The 20,000-nt window shown below is 33.3% G+C and overlaps 1 protein-coding gene across 1 annotated transcript in view; it reads right to left on the reverse strand.

The window, feature by feature from the left end:
* LOC121368491 (protein phosphatase PTC7 homolog) overlaps nucleotides 1-18,335 on the reverse strand; it is a 19,128-nt gene extending 793 nt beyond the window's left edge. The window contains exons 1-6 of the mRNA XM_041493228.1: nucleotides 17,975-18,335; nucleotides 13,236-13,415; nucleotides 11,432-11,630; nucleotides 9,755-9,878; nucleotides 7,170-7,299; nucleotides 1-6,453 (exon numbers count right to left, since the gene is read on the reverse strand). The exon at nucleotides 1-6,453 is cut by the window's left edge and continues 793 nt beyond it. Coding sequence (XP_041349162.1) covers nucleotides 6,386-6,453; nucleotides 7,170-7,299; nucleotides 9,755-9,878; nucleotides 11,432-11,630; nucleotides 13,236-13,415; nucleotides 17,975-18,200 — 927 coding nt within the window. The 5' untranslated portion in view covers nucleotides 18,201-18,335 and the 3' untranslated portion in view covers nucleotides 1-6,385. The remainder of the gene's footprint in view (nucleotides 6,454-7,169; nucleotides 7,300-9,754; nucleotides 9,879-11,431; nucleotides 11,631-13,235; nucleotides 13,416-17,974) is intronic.
* Between the last annotated feature and the right edge of the window lie 1,665 nt (nucleotides 18,336-20,000).

Here is a 20,000-nt window from a genome sequence, read left to right on the forward strand (position 1 = left end):
ACACCTTGATTAAAGTTCATGTTGGGAGTGTTATCTAAAAAACCACTAGTGACCATGACCTCTTTTCCACACATACATATACAATCACACCTGTTGTAACAATCATCATGTACATATAACAATCACCTGTATTTTCCTTTCGTACATAAAAACATGTATTTTTATCACTAAAGACCACCATGATAATACCTTTGGTTTTTATGTAGACCAGTCCCAACCGTAATGTAGCCACGGTTAACTACTTTTCAGTGGCTGTTGGGACACTTATAGAGACCATTATGTGGAGGAATATTTGTCCACAATTATTATATTACAATTAACATAACTTGAAATATATTGTGCTGAACGGGTATTAAAATGAGATCAGATGTATGAGCCAGTTACAAATTTGAGCCGATAATAGATGAAATTCAGGGCATTGCACCATCATGCCGTGTTTATAGAATACAATTGAGTACATTTAACACATGCAGTACATTGCAGGCTTTTCTGCAACCATACACACTTACCTCATCTATTAAAATGCTTACCATACCAATGTGACACAATCTGTTACTGGGTTTAAGCTGAGCACAAATACTGTTTGGCAGGGATTAAAATAACTGGTAGCCACTGGCGACTTTTTTTTTTAGAACACTGTGTTAATCACCTATGGTTTCTAACTGGCACCAAAACTGACTCATCATAGGGACTAGCTGGCCCCTGAACCTCATATTACTTCAACCCCTGATTTTGATACAAAATAAGACTCATGCATTACAATTCTCAATTTTGTATTTTCTTGCAGTAAGTTTGTATTTGGCAAATTGCTGCTTAAACCCTACTAAGAATATCATGCAACACCATCCATTATAAATATAATAATGCTTACACCAGCGGTCTTCCATACCGTGTAAAACCATATACTATTATATTGCTCAATATACCATGTGACACAATCGATCTATTGTAATGCTTACCTTACCATGTAAATTAAAGAATTTATGTACAAGCTTAATACACAAACCACACATATAGTTACATGAATCATTCAGGAATCCAGTGATTCCACTAACCAAGCTAATGGTTACAATTATACCTTTTTTTAACTTTTAAACATTTTTTTTCTGGAGGGTCGGGGTGGGGGTCTTTCATCTCGTAAGCACCAAATCAAGTCTCCATCACTTGTTAGTTATTTGGAGAAAGGTATATAAACAAACTTTCTAAGGACTGTCTCCTTGTTGGCTAAATATATTAACGAGTATTAACAACTATTAAAGGGACTATCCTTAGTCTGTAGTCATAACACGGAAAAACCAGACACCTACAAACACCAATTAACATGTCCACATATTAAGGGGTATCCAGTTTAAAGAGATTCTGTTCTGTATTGATATTTAAAAAGGAACTGTGAAAAACGTCCAGTTTAAGAGAATTCTGGTTTACCGAGAGTTTGGTTTTCAGAGGTTTCACTGTAATAGGTTTTATGCTAATAGATCCTTTTGTAATGATTAAAAATCGCAATATGTGAAAAAAAAGAGAAAAAAAATCTTTATAGAATATCTGTATATTTTATGCATTTTTGGGGGAAGGGTGGGTGGGGAGTCATCACATTTGTAGCAGTTCAGTGTGGATTTTCACTACCATAATATTGTATGTATTATATATAATAACAATTTACTTTTTCGTACAACTGTTAAATTAAAAAAAAAAAAAAAAGGGTCCAAGGGAATCCTGAATGAGTGTATCGATATAATGCTCTCTATTTCAAACTTCGTTTGTTTTTATTACCCTGATGCAGTTTTTCAGGTCTACAAACTTAGAATAGTCCCTTTAAATATGATTAATATTTATGAACATGAAATAAAAATTAAAATAAGAATAAAATCACAATAATTATACTAATTAAAAACAACGACGCCAAATGTAGTCTAAATACTGCCAGAAAGCTCAATGCAAATGACTTTTCAAACTGCATACAATATATTAATGAGCATGTCTAACAATGTAATGCGTATGCTACCATTACTAGTTTAACAATGTAAGATGTATATAACAAACTGAAATGCAATATGTGTAACAAATGGCACAAGTGATATCAACATGATATGACAGCATATTGTAATCGAGTCTTTTAATACAACCAATACATACTTCTTAAAAGTTCACACGGGACTACTGCATGCTAAATGATATCGGCATAGGTCAACATAAAGATTCAGCCATAATAAATATTGACCGACAGTACTTGCCATGTACAAAATAAAACGAAAAATTATTCTCCAATTTTTTAAATTCTTTTTGAAAAATTAAAAAAAATTGTCAAACAACTACCAGTAAAACAGATGCAGAGGGAAATCAGAGAAATTACACTGTTCAAATTATAGATCTTCTGGGTCATTTTAAATCGACTTTCCTGCTATTTAGGGCTTTTAATTCCTTTCACAAAATATTATTGTGGTATGAGAAGATGGACATTCACTAGCTGTTCCTGACGTGATTATCTTTAACAATGTGTCCTCAATTCACTACATTTAATGAGTTTCTATACGTGCAAGAGAGACAGTCACTGCCAGATGAAGATGTAGATCTTGTCATTAATAAAACAACTATTAATTCTTTAGCAAATATAGTACACAACCAATGGTACATATATTTATAACTTAAGACTAGAAATTACATAAACTGTAAATGGGGAATTCTTTCTTTTTTATAAATACTGTTATATAATAATAATAATAAAAAACATCCACATAAAAAGTATTAGGGTCCACACTTGAGAGTGGGACAAGCAGTGTTAGAATATTGTAGTGAAAACATCAACCATGTCTAGCCATCTCAACCATCTCTAGACATCATGTCAACGTCATCTCTATGCTGTATCTAGGGGAAGATTAATTTTATAATATGAGCCATCACACACGAAAACCTTTGTCAAAAACAAGAGTAAACATGGCTCAAAGTTCAACGTTGCTTGCTTCGATATTGAGAAAGTGACGCTGTATTTATATCTTTGATGATGTATTTTTACAAGATATAATTAAGTTGGAGCACTAATACTTGAAATTTAGTTTTCCCCGGTTATTACCGGTTATTTGTAAAACAACAATAAAAAATAATTTTGCAAGTTGCAAGTTTCCCAGTGTAACAGCTCATGTGGAGGTTTTTCCCCATTATTATTAAAGTAAATAAAATAAAAGGATCTACTTTATTATGAAAATGGAACCATTACAATAATAATTGTTATTGGGTCTGCCACATCTTTTCCTCTATACATAAAAGGTTTAAATAAAATGTTATTTTGAGGATGGTGGGTATATATTTTTTTAATTACCTGCCTAACATGTGATTGGCTGTGGAACAGCCTTTAACACTCATTTAATCATTTCTTAACAAAACATCATAACTTTGCAGAAGAGACACATACATATAACAATTATTTCGTTTCCAATAGAAGGCAAGGCATACATTTTCTGAATGATCATTTATGCGTAATAATAGGCAAGGAAATGCAATAATTATACACAAGTTAACCAATAACAATTTAACATGCTCTAAAAAAACTTCTAATGAGTGTGAATTTTTAAATAGTTTAGTTAACAAAACTACAAAATGAACTACAGTAGAATGGATATTATTATGACATGTGCGCTTTGGAAATCTACTAAAATGATATAAATTGAGTATATATTTTCATGGGACAGAATAACATATAATAAAGTTGTTTTTATGACCTACACCAAGCTGTCTTGTGTAACTCAAAGTAATTTTGTAACAAACCAAAAAAATATAATAAAAAATAATAATAAACAATGCTGAATCCTAATAATCTAAAAAAAAAATGGAAAGTAATTGGGAGGGGAGGGGGTTAATATTTTAAAATATTCTTACTTTCCCTCTTTCTTCCCAAAATTAAGATTATTGGTAGAGATTAGTAAAGAAAGAGACAAGATGCATCACGGCAAAATACCTTAATTTTGAGAAATAAATATACTTTACCTTCCTTTGATTAGGAAACTGTTGAATTTGCATTGGAAAAGGAATGATACAGCCCTGTCTTTTGTCTTCTTTTTTTTTAAAGGAGAACCAAGCAACAATGAAAGGCATTCACACATGAAGTGTTTTTTTTTAAAGCAAAATTTCATTCACTCACCTAGGTTTTTAAATTCACCATGTATTATAATGCTGTTTTATCAAGGCAGAAGCTACAGAGCTGCTACCTTTAATATCAATTTTATATTTTCATTTGTGCTTTCAGTATTTGAGATTCAGCAAAAAAAATTAAAAAATTAAAAAGAAAATGTAACTCCATCTACACCGGACATACATGTACATGTAATTTTACACAATGAAAACATGTGACGTTAACCCATGTTACTTTACATATTCAACACACGACCAGTAGCCAATACCAAGTTATGTTTGACTCTCCTTTCTGTGTGCATGTTGACAATAATCTTTGTCAAGCAGACACCATGGAGATTCAAGCACAATTAAAACAAGCATTTTGAGAGTACCGCTAAAGCAGTACCGCTAAAGCAGTACCGCTAAAGCAATACATGTCCCTTACTGGGCCCAACAAAAGTTCGTTATCTCCTAAATTCAAGGGCCATAACTCTGTCAAAAATGGGCTAATCCTCATGAAAGTCAAAGTGGATCTGTAACTGCATAAGATAAAGCTATTTACAAAATATTGTATCTCAATATCTTAAGTCATTATCAGACAGACAGACAGACAGAAAACCTATAGTCCCCTCCAGGTGGGTCAGTAGGGGACTAATAACAAGGTTTATTTTTGACTTGGGTTAACACAGAAAATATGTCAGTACAACAAATAACATCCACACCATTTACTGACTACAAATGTTTGGTCAAAAACAAAATGCACATAGGTGCTTATTTTGCATTGTTATGTTGATAGATGTCTGAAACGTTCTAGATTAATGTTCCTATTTGATGCACAAACAAAGGTAAGATAATAGTAAAAACACTATGCTTAAACGAGCTTTGCTTTTCATGTTAATAAATAAAATTGGTCATTACTATCAATGTACATTTAAGTACTTAAAAGTAACCAGGCTAAAAAAGAAAAATGTGTACCTTATAACAAGCATGGTACATGTAAATGTAGTTTTACTACTGTAACAATGACTATCAAAATCTCAAAAAAAACATATCCTCACAAAACATATATTACTATTACACTACGTAATAGGGACAATATATTATGTCTTTGTGCGAAAAGCTTTTGTGTTATTGCCAGAAAAATCATTTAGCCATGACAGGGGAAACCTACTCTATGGCCTTATAACGATAAAATAACTATTTCATGTTTGTTTAACAGTACTGTGTTAACTTTAACAAACACAAAACATACAAACCAGTTTAATACCATGGCTATAACTATTTTAATACCTAATGAATCTGGTACAAAATACTTGTACCTACTTGTAATTAAAGACACTGATGTTTTAGAATGTCAGTTCATCAGAATAAAGCCCAATGTGTAGAGTGCCATCTTTCACAATATATCAAATGTCATAGACATTTTATAAAAAATTCTGTTCAATAGATATATCAGAAATTTACAAGATGTAATGGATTAAAAATCTCAGACTGAATGTTGTTTACTATAGCATTGTATAAACACGATTACTTTTACAGGGAACATTTTCAGTATTGTGTCAGAATTCACTATGCAAATTTCTGAGAGAGACAGACAGTACCTTTAACATGCCCCTATATCACTACGGTTTCGAGCATGTCTGTCACAGGCACTACACAATTCTTGTGTTAAATCTTTTTGCTGCTCAAATTTCAACTGATCACCAACAGTTGCTAATCTAGTTTAAAAAAATAAATAAACAGTACCCTGATTTATTGAAACTGAATTACTGTAACGGATTCAGATTAACTTGAGGTAAGTGGGTTATAGTGACTTAACTTTGTAAAAAAATTTATATTTATTACAATGTATCATCTACACTTTTATGCTGTACATACTGTTATGTATGAATATGGCTGCGTGATAATCTAAAAATGCCTTTTTAAAAGTAGCAGGTTCCCCCACATCATGGCTCAGACACTGAAATAAAACCTATGTTTAGCATCAATAATACAGTCATCTATGATAATATCACAGTATGGTATATATCAGTACAACTGACACACTACATAACATGTCAACACTACAGGTATGCACCACACTAGCAACACCCCAATAACTCGTCTCTCCCTCCACACACTCTCCCGAATGCCTCTGTTTGTAGCTACTCAAAATCTGGTTAGTTATACCACTATATACAAATATCTGCTCTCTGTAGAAAATGGAATGATCTACAATCTGCTCCTAGACAGTTACTGGCACACACGAACACGCAATTTAAAATGTCTTATCGTCACTGGTCTACTGGCGTGTGGGAAGACCACTCGTGACACGAGCAACAATGACTGTGATGTCATCGGGTTTTCCCCCTGTAAGAAACAAGATGATCATTTTAAAATACAGATAGTGTTGATATGTAGGCCATTAAAAAATACTTTTAAAATTTAAATGAAATGTTTTTTTTTTAAATCTGCAGAATAAATGATGCATATATAACTGTTACAATTAAAAAGCAGGGTTAGCACTTCCACTAACTGAAATTCATTAATTGTGAATATGGAAAACAATTGGTGAATTTTATTTTAATCACCAGCCTCGATGGCGCAGTGGTTAAGCCACTGGACTACAGGCTGGTAGGTACAGGGTTCCCAGCTCCGTACCGGCTCCAACCTAGAGTGAGTTCTTTAGGGCTCAATGGGTAAGTTTAAGGCCACTACAGCCTCTTCTCTCTCACTAACCAACTAATAACTAAACCACTGTCCTGGACAGACAGCCCCAATAGCCGAGTTCTGTGCCCAAGACAGTGTGCTTGAACCTAAATTGGATATAAGCATGAAAATAAGTTGAAATGAAATGAATTTTAATCAGGGGAAATAATTTTATGTAAATGATTGATATTTTGATGGAAAATAACTAGTTGTCAGCTATTTCTGAAGTTTTAATTGATAATTTGGCAAAAATGTTTGCTCACCCCAAATTAGCCCTACAACCTTTTTCAAAAATCTGAATTTAGATATTTTAAATTTATTGCTATTGTGTATTCTTTGGTCTCCCTAAATGGTAGATCTATAAACTGAAAACAAACCTCTAAAGTCTATGCCTGCGTCTATAGCTGATAAGGCAAAAGGAGACATGTAGTCTGGGTCGAAAGACAAATGATAGGCCTTTTCTGCAATGTCAGTTGCTGTCGTTTGCACATTCTCTGCTTTGTGATCCTAATTGGAGAAAAATATATATTTTCAATGTTTTATAATCCATATGTACCCAGCATGTTAATTTTCAAGAAATAGTGGACATCCAGAGTTTCCTGTGACATCACATAACTATCTGCACTTCGTCAATTTAAACTTACAGCAACCAATATTCATATGTTCATATGTAGGTGCAAAATTAAGATTTATTTAAAATAAAGTAACACATCATGTTTTAGACAGGAAAGCCACATTTAAGTAAAGTTGGTAACATGTCTACGATTGTGAATGGCTGGCGATACAGCCTATAAATGTTCTTCTCACTAAATTTAACTGATTCATGAGATCAACTCTGAGCAAAACAAAATCGGCAGAATTATGCAGATTCATATCCCTGGATAAATAACTGATCTAAAACATTCAAAATGAATAGTCAACTGGGCAGTAATTGCTTGGAACTTCAATTATTTCTATCAAGAGTTGGTTTGTCGTGTTTGAACAAAAGACAATGTAACATTTTAAACATAGTGAGTGAATGACAAAATAAATAAATCAATGAACAAATAACCAAGACAATGTAACCTTTTAAAAATAGTGAGTGAATGACAAAATAAATAAATGAATCGATGAACAAATAACCAAAACAATGTAACCCAGGGTTCATACACTTCAAATGGTTTCATTTTCCAGGACTTTTAAGGGCTATTTTCGTTCATTTTCCAGGACTATTTTACCTTTTCCAGGGGTCTGAATATATGACTTGGAAAGAAGTTTTTGTTTAACGACACCCTAGCAGATTGTTTAGTCAGTGGCTGCTATGTCTCCAACATACAATACTTGTTACACACAGTCTACAGTAGACACACCCCACTCTGGATATAACTTTTGGATGGTAAAGTTGTAAACTAAAACTGTTGAAATAAAATATTTTATTAACTACATTTGTTGTACATTGTACAAAACAGTGATATAAACATGTATCTAATACTCAAATAGAATACATATATATATACACATTGTACAAAACAGTGATATAAACATGTATCTAATACTCAAATAGAATACATATATATATATATATATACACACACACACATTTATTTATATATATATATATATATATATATATATATATATATATATATATATATATATACACACACACACACACATTTATATATATATATATAATTTTTTTTTTTTTTTTTAAATTTATATATATATATATATATATATATATATATATATATACACACACACACACACAACAAGTATGAAACAGCTTAAAACGTTTATAATTATTGGTGTGATCTAAACCGGTCTTGTCCACGCCTCCTTATGTAAATTAGTTGTCAATTAAATCCTTGCAGCTAAAGCTCAGCTGCTAAATCAAAGTGTGTTGCACGTGCGCCTATAAACATAGGCCACACCACCAAAAGAAACAAGTGTAACAATGTTATACACTGTTACAATTGTTGAAAGGAGACCTTTGCAAAATCTCTATGGTGTTAAACTCATTCTTAATCTCACGTTACATTGATGGGGTTTATTTAAAGATATGGGCTTCTTTCCGGTCAAATGATTAATCATGGTCACGACTCGCCGCACAGGATTCAGACCCAAGCGGTGAGCCATTGTTAAAGTGATAGCTCACTTTGTGAGGTGTTAATTCCTACTTAATTATACACTGTTTAATTAACGTTTACAAGCTAAATGGATTTATTCAGTTACTCGAATTTGTTGGGATTTAACAGGTCCATAAAATTATTTACATGCCAGTAGTCAACTTATATGACGTCAGATGCGTGCTTGTTTTTCTAAAAATAAATATATTTAGCCACCTGTCGTTAAACGTACACTTTCCGTTTTCGCAGAAGTGATTTACACATCTACCCGTTTTTCTTTTTCTTTTTTTTAATATCATACTGGTATATATTTTTTTATCCGGATTCCATGCTTGAAGAATTGTGTCGCCATCTCAATTAAGCTTATCTACTCGTGCTCCAACGAGCACCACTACGCCTATCTATAGACCAAATAAACCAACACAGTATTTCCTGCTCAACAACTGACCAATGGCAGTCGACCTCATTATAATCATCGATGCGTTTAGGTATTGTTTTTGTGGGGGGTTTTCTTTCTTTCTTTTGGGGGAGAGGTACCTAAGTCAAACGCGATTATTTATGTATTTGTAACATCACTAAAAAAAAATTAGAAACAAAATTTCGAATTTCCAGGACTTTCCAGGAGGTAAACTGACTTTTCCAGGACATTTAAGGACTTTCCAGGGTAAAAAAAAAAATTAAGCACTTTCCAGGGTTTTCCAGGATGCGTGCGAACCCTGGTAACCTTTTAAAAATAGTGAGTGAATGACAAAATAAATAAATGAATTAATGAATAAACAAATGCACAAACCAACAAAAACACCTTATATGAACCAAACAAATCAGGTATTGAAAACACTTGGATCAATATTTACCTTCATGTTTGATGTATACCGGAGTAACAAGTCTTCACTCATGTTGTCAAAGAGTCCATCAGTTCCTAATAGAATTATGTCTCCATCTTCAACACCAAATGATGAGCTTTCAGCTACTTCGGGGCTAAACATAATAAAACGCAATACGACATTTAAATATATTCTACAATATACATTTGACACAAAGGAACAAACAATGAACAAAGCAATAATTAATGTGTCTGTGCAAAGAAAAACTTGTTATTCTTATCTGCATTACATATTCATTTAAAATAAGTGACTCTAGGTGCATTCTTTTTTATTATATAACATTTAGTGAAATATCTTTAAATATCAGTAACATAAAAGTGTTATTCACTATTTCACTCTAAAATGTGTTATCGTCACTGTAAAAAGTGTTTTATCTTCACTGTAAGAAAGCTGTAACTATTTTGCTGCTGGCATTTTAAAAATAAAGGTAAATTGCCAAAAGTTATATACTAAAAAAGAAAATTTCATGTTTTTTGTCAAAGATGATTTATATCTCATCTTATGAAGTTTGCAATCATATCACACTCATCATGCAAGTGCGACTCATGAGATATGATTGCAAACTTCACTCGATGAGATATAAATCATATTTGACAAAAACATGAAATATCCTCTATTTATTTGAATGAAGCATTGGTGTGAGGGAGCCCACTCCATTAACTAAAGAGAGCAATTAGCAAAGCATAACTCAGTGATATATGATCATGATGTACTAGTTACAACTAGAAGATCCCAATAGATCTACTTACATAAATGTAGGGATATCAGGTTAATGAACTTCAGACGAATACCCTAACTGAGCTACTGTACACGGATGCCAACTTCTGCTTGTATTAAACTATTGGGCATTTATTCATTTTTGTCACGGTCAATAGTCTGATGGGAATGCCTGGATAAACCCCTGACTGTAATAGTCAATATAAAGTTCTGTAATGTTCATTAAATGTATAATATGGTACTTACAGATAAAATACAGTTAATTTATTTTAAAACCACAAAAATGACAAAAATTATCAAGAAACTGTATTAGCTGTATTAACTTAAAAACACTTAGAAATGCATACCTTTGTTTGGTACAAGACGCGAATAAATTATACACACAGGTATGACCTCAAATTCAATCCAGTTTTTGGCTAGAGGCAAAAAGTGGTACAATTTTAAATAACATGTAACTACAACTTGTAATTGGTTATTTTCACATTTATGAAGTGTTGGGAATCGATTTAAATTTCATCATAAATCATTGGTTATAATAAACTTTTGATGACACAATGTGTTTGTATTATATGAACATAAGAAGGATTTTCATTATAAGATCGATGCACCTACAGTCTTGTTCACCTGGAGATATCCTACAAATTGCTAATTTTACCTTTAATAACTATTTAATATCTTTTTTCTTTATATAGACAAGAAAATATGCACAATCCCACAGACAAGATAGCACATACCATGGCCTTTGATATACCAGTAGTGGTGCACTTGCTGGAACTAGAAATAGCCCAATGTGCCTCCGACGGGGATCGATCCTAGACCGACCGCGCATCAGGCAAGCACTTTACCACTGGGCTATGTTTTGACAACCCGACCCCACAAAGTTTTTATTATAATCAATCACTGGAACCTCACTAGACTTATGACACTTGCCTATCACAGTGGACAAGACCTTGTTGGTGTGGCGGCACCACGGCCAACTGGAACGGTGTGTTGAAGTAGTGTTGCTGTTCAAGTGACCTGTGAATGACCTCGCCTTCACGAATCACGAGAAAGCCGCTGTCGCCAAGGTTAGCGGAGTACACTGTTTGTTCCTCTCTGTGCAGCGCGACAATACACGCTGTACTACTGCCTTTAAAAACAAGGAAAATAATGAGTGAATAAAGATGACATATTATAATTAGCACTTATGTATGTTGATAAGACATTTAAACAATGGGGTTACCTTAGATCAAATTTAGTCTTTTTACATAAAATTAGGATTTCCTATTTTACAGTTCAAAACTTGACATGATGTTATAACTTTCTTTTATCTAAAAATGGGAATACTGTAGGTTACTTTACTTGAAATTTAAGAAAAAAAAGATTTAATTTTTTTTTTTATTGCTTTAAAAGTAACGTTTTTGTTAATGACACCACTAGAGCACACTGATTTATTACTGAAGAATACTTTATTTTCGCGGGATCAAATTTTCGCGATTTAATGAAAATGGGTCAATTCGCAAAAAAAACGAAGTACAGATGTCAATAATTTTGTTTTAAAAACGGAACTTAGTTTTGCCGGTTGTTACGCTAATCTGTAGAACTACATGTAATCCTACATGTACACACGAGTGCTATACATATAAAACAACAGTTTTCCTGCTTTAACCAATCAGAAGCTTACAGAAGGTGCTTACCACTTGCAGTTTTTCTTAATCCTTATAATTGTTATAAAAACAAAAACCGAAAACAAACGAAACGAAATTTGAAGGCACCAGCTACTAGTACTCAGTAACTTAAGTTTGATTGAAACAATATTTATTGCCATCGAAATACTAGTTCAAAACGGAAAAACTGATTTAATACGAACAGGTTTCAGACTTGCAGGCCTTTGCGAAAAATAAAAATAAAATTGTGAAACATCTGAACATAGCCCAGTCCGGATTTTTTCACTTCCACATTTTTAATATACTGTGATAATGCATGTTTACTTCCGTCGTTGAAAACGTGTAGACTCTGTCCGATGAACTGATCGCTAGCACATGCAAAGGAAAACAGCATAAAGCTTTTTAGTGTTAGTATTGTTTTATTATCATGTACGTACTTATCATCGCGTTCTTGATTCAAAGTTTTAAACAGCTTTTGTGTTTTGTGGTTTGTTCCGTGACAGGAGGGAGCACCGCTTTGTTACTACTAGCCTTGTACATTGGAAATTTATTTTCGCGTGGAATATATTTTCACGAATTTCATTCACACGCGAAAAATGCGAAACTAAATTCCATGCGAAAATAAAATATTCTACAGTAATCATCAACCAATGGATACAAATGTACACATATACATGTATGTACCGGTATGTAAAACATTTGACAATTCTGACAATCTTCAGAGAGGAAACTCACTACATTGTTCAATTAGCAGCAAGGGGTCTTTTATATGCACTTCCCCACAGACAAGACTGTACATACCATGGCCTTTAATATACCAGTTGTGAGGCACTGGTTGCGGTGGGGTAGGGAAATCAGTGTATGGGTTCACAGAGGCAATTCAATCCTTTGACCGAAAAACAACTGAAGGCAAATACTCTACCAACCAACCTAGATTCCATCTCCTTTGTTTTCAAAATCCTGTTTATATAACGGCCATTAGTCCAGAATTAAAATGGGTGATATATATTTAAGAAATGTTTGAAACACAAAATGTGACAACTGCTGTAAATATACATTCTATTCCTTGCCAACTGATAATTACTTACCTATTAAAGGCAATTTTTGCTCAAACATTTCATTATAACTTGCAGCAATAACTTCGGTAGGTGCTTGTGGACGAAACCTTCCTTCATTGACCATACGTTCACATGTTGCCATTAATGTCCGTGGAAATGCTGATGGGTCAACGCCATAACTTCTCCAGCCTCCTACCCCATCGGCAATGCCTGTTAAAATATGGACAGGTCATATCCAGGTAAAGCTCTAACACTCGCCAAATTCACCAATTGCAAATGTTAAAAACTAGCTAATTTTATTTTAATTTAAAAATTAAACAATTTAAATTAATAATTGATATTTTGTGAGAAAATAACTGGATTTTTGTAATTTTTTAAGTTTAATAGATAATGCACACATGTCAAAACTTTTACAAGATCATCAAATTGTTCGAGCCTAAATTAATACTAATTGATGTAGCAAAGAAAACACATAGTGTACATAACAAAAACAGTCAGTCATTTAAATAGACAGAAGCTGTGATAAAAAATAAAAAAATAAAAAAATGTTGATAAAGTGTTATTTACATTTTTATACACCTCCATTGGCTTGAACTTTGACCTAGTACGCACACTTTCAGGAAATTCAGGTTACAGTGCCAGTCATATGTCACAGCTCATGATGATTTAATATAGTGTTTTGGTAATTACATGCATGCATATATATATATATACAGGTATATATATGTCAATTTCCTCTACATTAAATTTAATACATTGCAATTATTACTTTCCTGAAACAGGGTTTGTAAATTATTAAAAACATACTTTACATGATATGTTTCAGACTACTATATATTGATGATATGATATATCTGTAAATATAGAAACATAATTTGTTAGGTTTCAACAATGTCAAATATGAAGAACTTAGTCAAAAAATTTAAGTTAATATTATTAATGCAAAATTACCTCAATCAAAACATTATTTGGGATGTTTGTTTTAAACTAAGCCAACCTCTTTCCTAATCCGGATCCTGGTCGACAGTCAAAAGGGATCTTTTATATGCACTTTCCCACAGACAGGAAAGCACATACCACGGCCTTTGACCAGTTGTGGTGCACTGGTTGGAATGAGAAAAAAAACAATCAGTTGAATGGATCCATAGAGTAGATTGCAGCGAAGTCGAGGTGATTAACATTGTTCCCAAAACACATGATATATGTATGCCCAAAATAATCACGACCAAATTAAGCGCAAACATTCTGACCTCAAAACCACTGAAATGTTAAAGTTAGGGTCAACTCAAACAAGAGCCGTATACATGTGTTGGAAAGATGCATACCTGGACCACCAACACATACTGACACTTTAGCAAATGAAAAACGCGCAATTTTAGAGTAATAAAAAAACATGGTTATTCCTGCTAACTGGGGGCAGCCATTTTGTTTCGTTTTTGTGACGTCCGGTGGGATAGCTTGGAGCGAAGTGACGTCAGCTCCTGACCAGCTCCTGTATGTACAGTGTAAACAAAAGCAGTAATTTTCAACAAGGCGCTTCTCTTTGATCAAACTGACTTGTAAAACAGCATAAATCATTAAATGACGTAATAATATAATAAACTATTTAACTAAATATATTTCAAGTTGCATTAACGGAACAAAATGGGGTTATAGTATTTTTCTGTTTAATAATCCAAAGGAAAAATGTACACTATTAGGCCTATTGATATGCTACGTTGGAGCAAAAACGACAACCCATGATACCCAAGTAATAATTTTATTTTATTTGGGACTACGTAATTGGTCAGTTCTGTGGTTTTAGATGGAAAAGTATACTTAATCAATAGTTTTACAGAACTATTTACAGTAATAAACCATGTCCATTACAATTTTAGGGGCAACAGGTAATATTCCACAATACTGGTATGTATTTTTGTGTCTAGACAGCGTCAATTAATTGGCTCGTCTGGTTACCAATCAAATACACACCTGCCAATCAGGAATCACAGGTAGAAGCAACTAACAGCATAGACCAATTAACTAAGAAAACACTCCATGTATCATATTAGTATGTAGGTTAATGCATGGGCAAAACATTGATAATCGTTTCGACTTGTTGTGTAGCCATTTTGACAATGGTATTTTATTTTGTATTGAAAAATAATATATATAGTGCTGGATATACTTATTGCTGGCTTACTGGGATGTGTATTATTACAGAACATTGCAATGTATGACTATTTATCATCCCGCAAAAACCAGGTAGATTGTGTTTCTCTAGTTCTAAGGCTCATTCCTGACGTGACACGTTAAGTATTACGTAACCACCAGCTCGCCAGAGGGTGTACTCACTGAGATGGTACAAAATGGCTGCGCCCATTATATATAATAGCCGTCACATTTAACCGTTTTATTAATTAACTATACGTGTTGATATTAAGCAATAATGTGCATTATGGGTCATTCTGTGTCAAATCACCCAATGGGTTAAACCCGACCGTCTCAGATTTTTATACTTGGTATACTTGTTGATTGGAATCCCACAGCACCAAATTCAAAATTTTAGGCCAATCGAACCAGTGGTGTGGGAGATATGGCCCCCAACATTTGGAGATTTTCACCCAAAATGGGCATGGCCGCCAACCTTTGAATCATCATATCTCAGGAACTACTGGGCCAATCTTCATAAAATTGGTATTGTTGGAAAGGTAATTTGACAAGGATTCCAAATCGACTATTATTGTTCAGATTCGAGAATGTTGGGGTACACTGACCTTTTGACCTGTTATGACCCTGAAATTGACCTTGTGGATCACGTAACCTTGAGATGACCTTTCTTGAAATTTAATCTCCCATATGTTAACTAAAACATATATAAAAGTTTCAGAGGTGTAATATTCTTTGTTTAGCAGCAATACACATTCAAAAATTGCATGTCCATGAAAATAACACCTTTTCTGCCATTAACGTCTGATTAGCTATACTGAAGTAAACCTGAATGACCAATTCCTGATGCTAGGAATCACCATCTCTCTTGAACACTGAGTAATACATTGCTATGATCATACGACATCAAACTACTTCCCTCATTGCCTTCACACCAGTTCAGCAGTCACAGAATCATTCGGTCACCCACTTCCCCCATAGTCTTGCAATCAACAAGTATACCAATTTTCATAAAAATCTGAGATGGTCGGGTTTAAAATATCAGGGTTTTTTGGTGATTTGACACAGAATGACCCTTATATATCATTGAATATGCATACCAGGCCAAATGCCTTAATTGTCCCCCTTCTTTAATTAAATTAAAATAACTTGCAATGCAATACTGAATATTGACAACTCTGCAGCAGCTGTTACAGATAGTACTGAACTAAAATGACCTTCCTGCACTCAGAAAAGACAAAAGTCCCCATATAGTGCCCATATTACTTAGTGCTCTTTTTGCACCCTTGTTTTGGCCTCATACATAATATAACATATCTAACAGTAAATTTTTTAATATAATATATTTGAATAATATATTTAAAACTTAAAACTGAATATTTTGTCTAAAATTAGGAAAAAATTAAAATATACAGGCATGTAAACACTGCTGTCTGCTCAATATAGAACTATGGAATTATTTTGGTAAGAAAACTGGATTTGACTTTAATGGAGTGAATGAAGCATTATAATGCTGCGTTAGGGTGTGCTCTGTAAATGCGTAATTACAACTTGTTTGCATTTGGGTGCACTTGTAAAAAGGTAAGTTCCAGTTCCCTCAAAATACATGTAGTCAACAGCAATGTATCTCACTTACAAGTTATAAATTTATCTATTTTCCCTAATAATAAAATAAAGCATCTTTAAAAAATATTTCTGCTACAAAGTTCCAATTAAATTTTATAATGTTTTGCTATTTTATAGACTTGTATGTTTGAAATTTTTATAAATTTATTATAATGAATTACATCATTTCCCCATTCAAAAAACTATTAAAATCTCTCACCTCTTTTAGTTTTACATTGATTAATCATCGTTATTTTAACATTTAAGGTGTGTGCTTTATTTTTTATCATCAAAATGGAAAAACTAAATTTTGTCACGATTTTTTATTAAAATCCAAAAGGTTATGATTGCATGGTTAGCTTTTTCACTTTCTTGTTTACAAGTTGGAAATACAAGCACTGGAGCATGTTGAACGTTATTTTCAACACGTAAATTGTTAGTTCAAAGGGATGTAAAAAATGTGTCCTTTCTATGTCTCAATATTGTTACATACCCTATATATCGCTTGTATTCAAAACTTGTGGCACCATGTTTCACCCATTTCGCAACTGAAATAGTGCAACAAATGGACACACAAACCAAAAAGGTATAATCAACCAACAACATAAAAAAATTCCCCGGCACTAGTAAATTGTTGAAACTGTACGCAGCATAATGATATAGCCAAGTTTGATTTTGAATCATGTTAGTATTCCAATGACATCACTTTGCATTTCCTACAATTACAATAAACTGGGTGCATGTCATGAAAAAATTCCAATGTTAAATCACTATTGGAAATGTTTCAATTTCAAAATAACTATGCACCACTGTTTCAAGTGTTTGAAGAAAATCCCAGAATTTTTTTTTTTTTTTTTACAATTTACGAAATATGGATCGGTATTAAAATTACAGTAAGATATGATGTATTTAATGTGTACAAGCCAAAACATGGGTGCCAAAAGTGACTGTGGGTCGACCTTACGTCCTTAGCCTACAAAGATGACAAAACAAACAAAAACACATTTAATACATACCAATAACATCAGCTACTTTATTTCTGGCTATGAAATAAGCATCATCTCCAAAATTCCATTTTCGGAAGGTGCTTGCTGATAAAGTCTTAGAAAACCCAGAGTGACCAGTAACCAACTGCAAAGGATCTTTGGGGATTTCCCGTGGAGATTTCAGTTGAAATTCATTGTGTATTCCAGACACAATAGCTCTGGCCACAAGCCTTCCATACAGAGCTACGGATTGCATGACACGCCAAATCACTAACGAAGGAAGAATAAATCACGATTCCATCCTCACAAAAGCGTAAATTCGTTTATGACCTACATGTAGAACATTTCAGATGATCATCACCGCCATGCTTGTCCTTTGTAGCGTCACACGACCTTTGTTTGTATACTACTATTGAAGCATTGCTACGCTCGTGAATTAAGAAACTGTCAAAAATCAATAAAAGAACCGTTAGGTACCAATCTAATCTGTTAGTGTTAATCGTTGAAAAGTCACTTTGATCGCATTTTGTCACTTACGCAGTTCGTGCATAAATATTCTGATGCGTATCAGAAAGAAAAAAAAAGAAGGAAAATAAATAAAATATTTAAAGGTAACAATTACTGGCATTTGTGGATTTTGCCGTTTAATCAGTATTTCTTATATATTTTAATACAGAAGCAAGGGTTTTGGGGGTGGGGGGGGGGGGTAACTTGGGTGGGAAGACCTTTGTCAGGCACGGCCGAAGCACTTTTTTTTTCTTATTATTATTTTTTTTGTGTGTGGATAGGCGAAGAGGGTATAACTAGATGAAATTGATAGTGCCAAGCACTCAAGTTTCTAGGGCTGTCCGGAGGCATGCTCTTCCAAAAAAAAAATTAAAACGAAATTTACCAAATTATTTAGATGTCCTGAAATGCAATTTCCTGCATTGTACAATTTACAAATAAAAATCATCATGACAAATGCTGGAAACACTTGTTATAATCCTAGGTAACAATGAAACCGTTGAATTTGCACGTAATCCTTATATCTGCGTCAACATTTTATTTGACGAGTCACTGTCAGTGTCAGTACTTTAATTAGCCAACCATGATTCCTCAGAATAGGCTCAATGTCTAAATGGGGGGAAGCGGAAGTTGGATATTGCTCAGAAGTATGAAATTAACACTCTTTAAAATGTACAATTCAAATACAAGTGAAATATAACGAATTTAGGGTAGCTTAGGAATATAAGATAATATTAGGTGGTTCAGAAATAAAGTACAGTGGAAAGCTCCGCCCAATTCTACTAAACACTGTAATACTGAATTCCATACAAGACTGTAGGCTTATAGTTATATGAATTCCAAAGTGATGCCCCGTTAAAATTTATATAGGCCTATGTGGTACACAGTAGGCCTATATATAGGGCCTACTCTACACTGGAACTAAACAGAGGTCCGAATTTATGAAGCCTAGCTGTTTTTCTTAAACGCAGGTGTTTTTGTAAATGTGTGTAGTTACACGGACCAGAAAGTTTACGATGTTCTAGTGTACGACCTATGGAAATATGACGAACTTTGGGTGGAACTAAATTCGGAGCTCGAACCTGTTCATTGCCTATGTTCTGGGGGCAATAAATCTTTAAAATAATAATAATAATAATAATAATAATAATAATAATAATAATAATAATAATAATAATTAAAATTCGGAGCTCAGCTCAATATCCAGATTGGATTCACAATTCTGAAATAAAAATAATGATAAGATAATAAATTTAGACATGTTCAGTAATGCCCCTCCCATCGATACGTAACAAATGCAGGGTGGCTCGGGGTGTTATGTTCAACATAACGCTCCGTCAATACTGTATATCATATAGCTAACACTGTAACTGCACCCCAAACAAAGTCAACAACCACAGAATTCTGAAACTACATAGAAAGTTTATTAAATCTCGCATAACTAGCTCCATATTGCACATCAGCATATAGCTCGATCGAAAGGAAATGTTTTATTTAACGACGCACTCAACACATTTTATTTACCGTTATATCGCGTCGATAATAGCTC

This window comes from Gigantopelta aegis, chromosome 3 (assembly GCF_016097555.1).
Source record: "Gigantopelta aegis isolate Gae_Host chromosome 3, Gae_host_genome, whole genome shotgun sequence".
Lineage (NCBI taxonomy): Eukaryota > Metazoa > Mollusca > Gastropoda > Neomphalida > Peltospiridae > Gigantopelta > Gigantopelta aegis.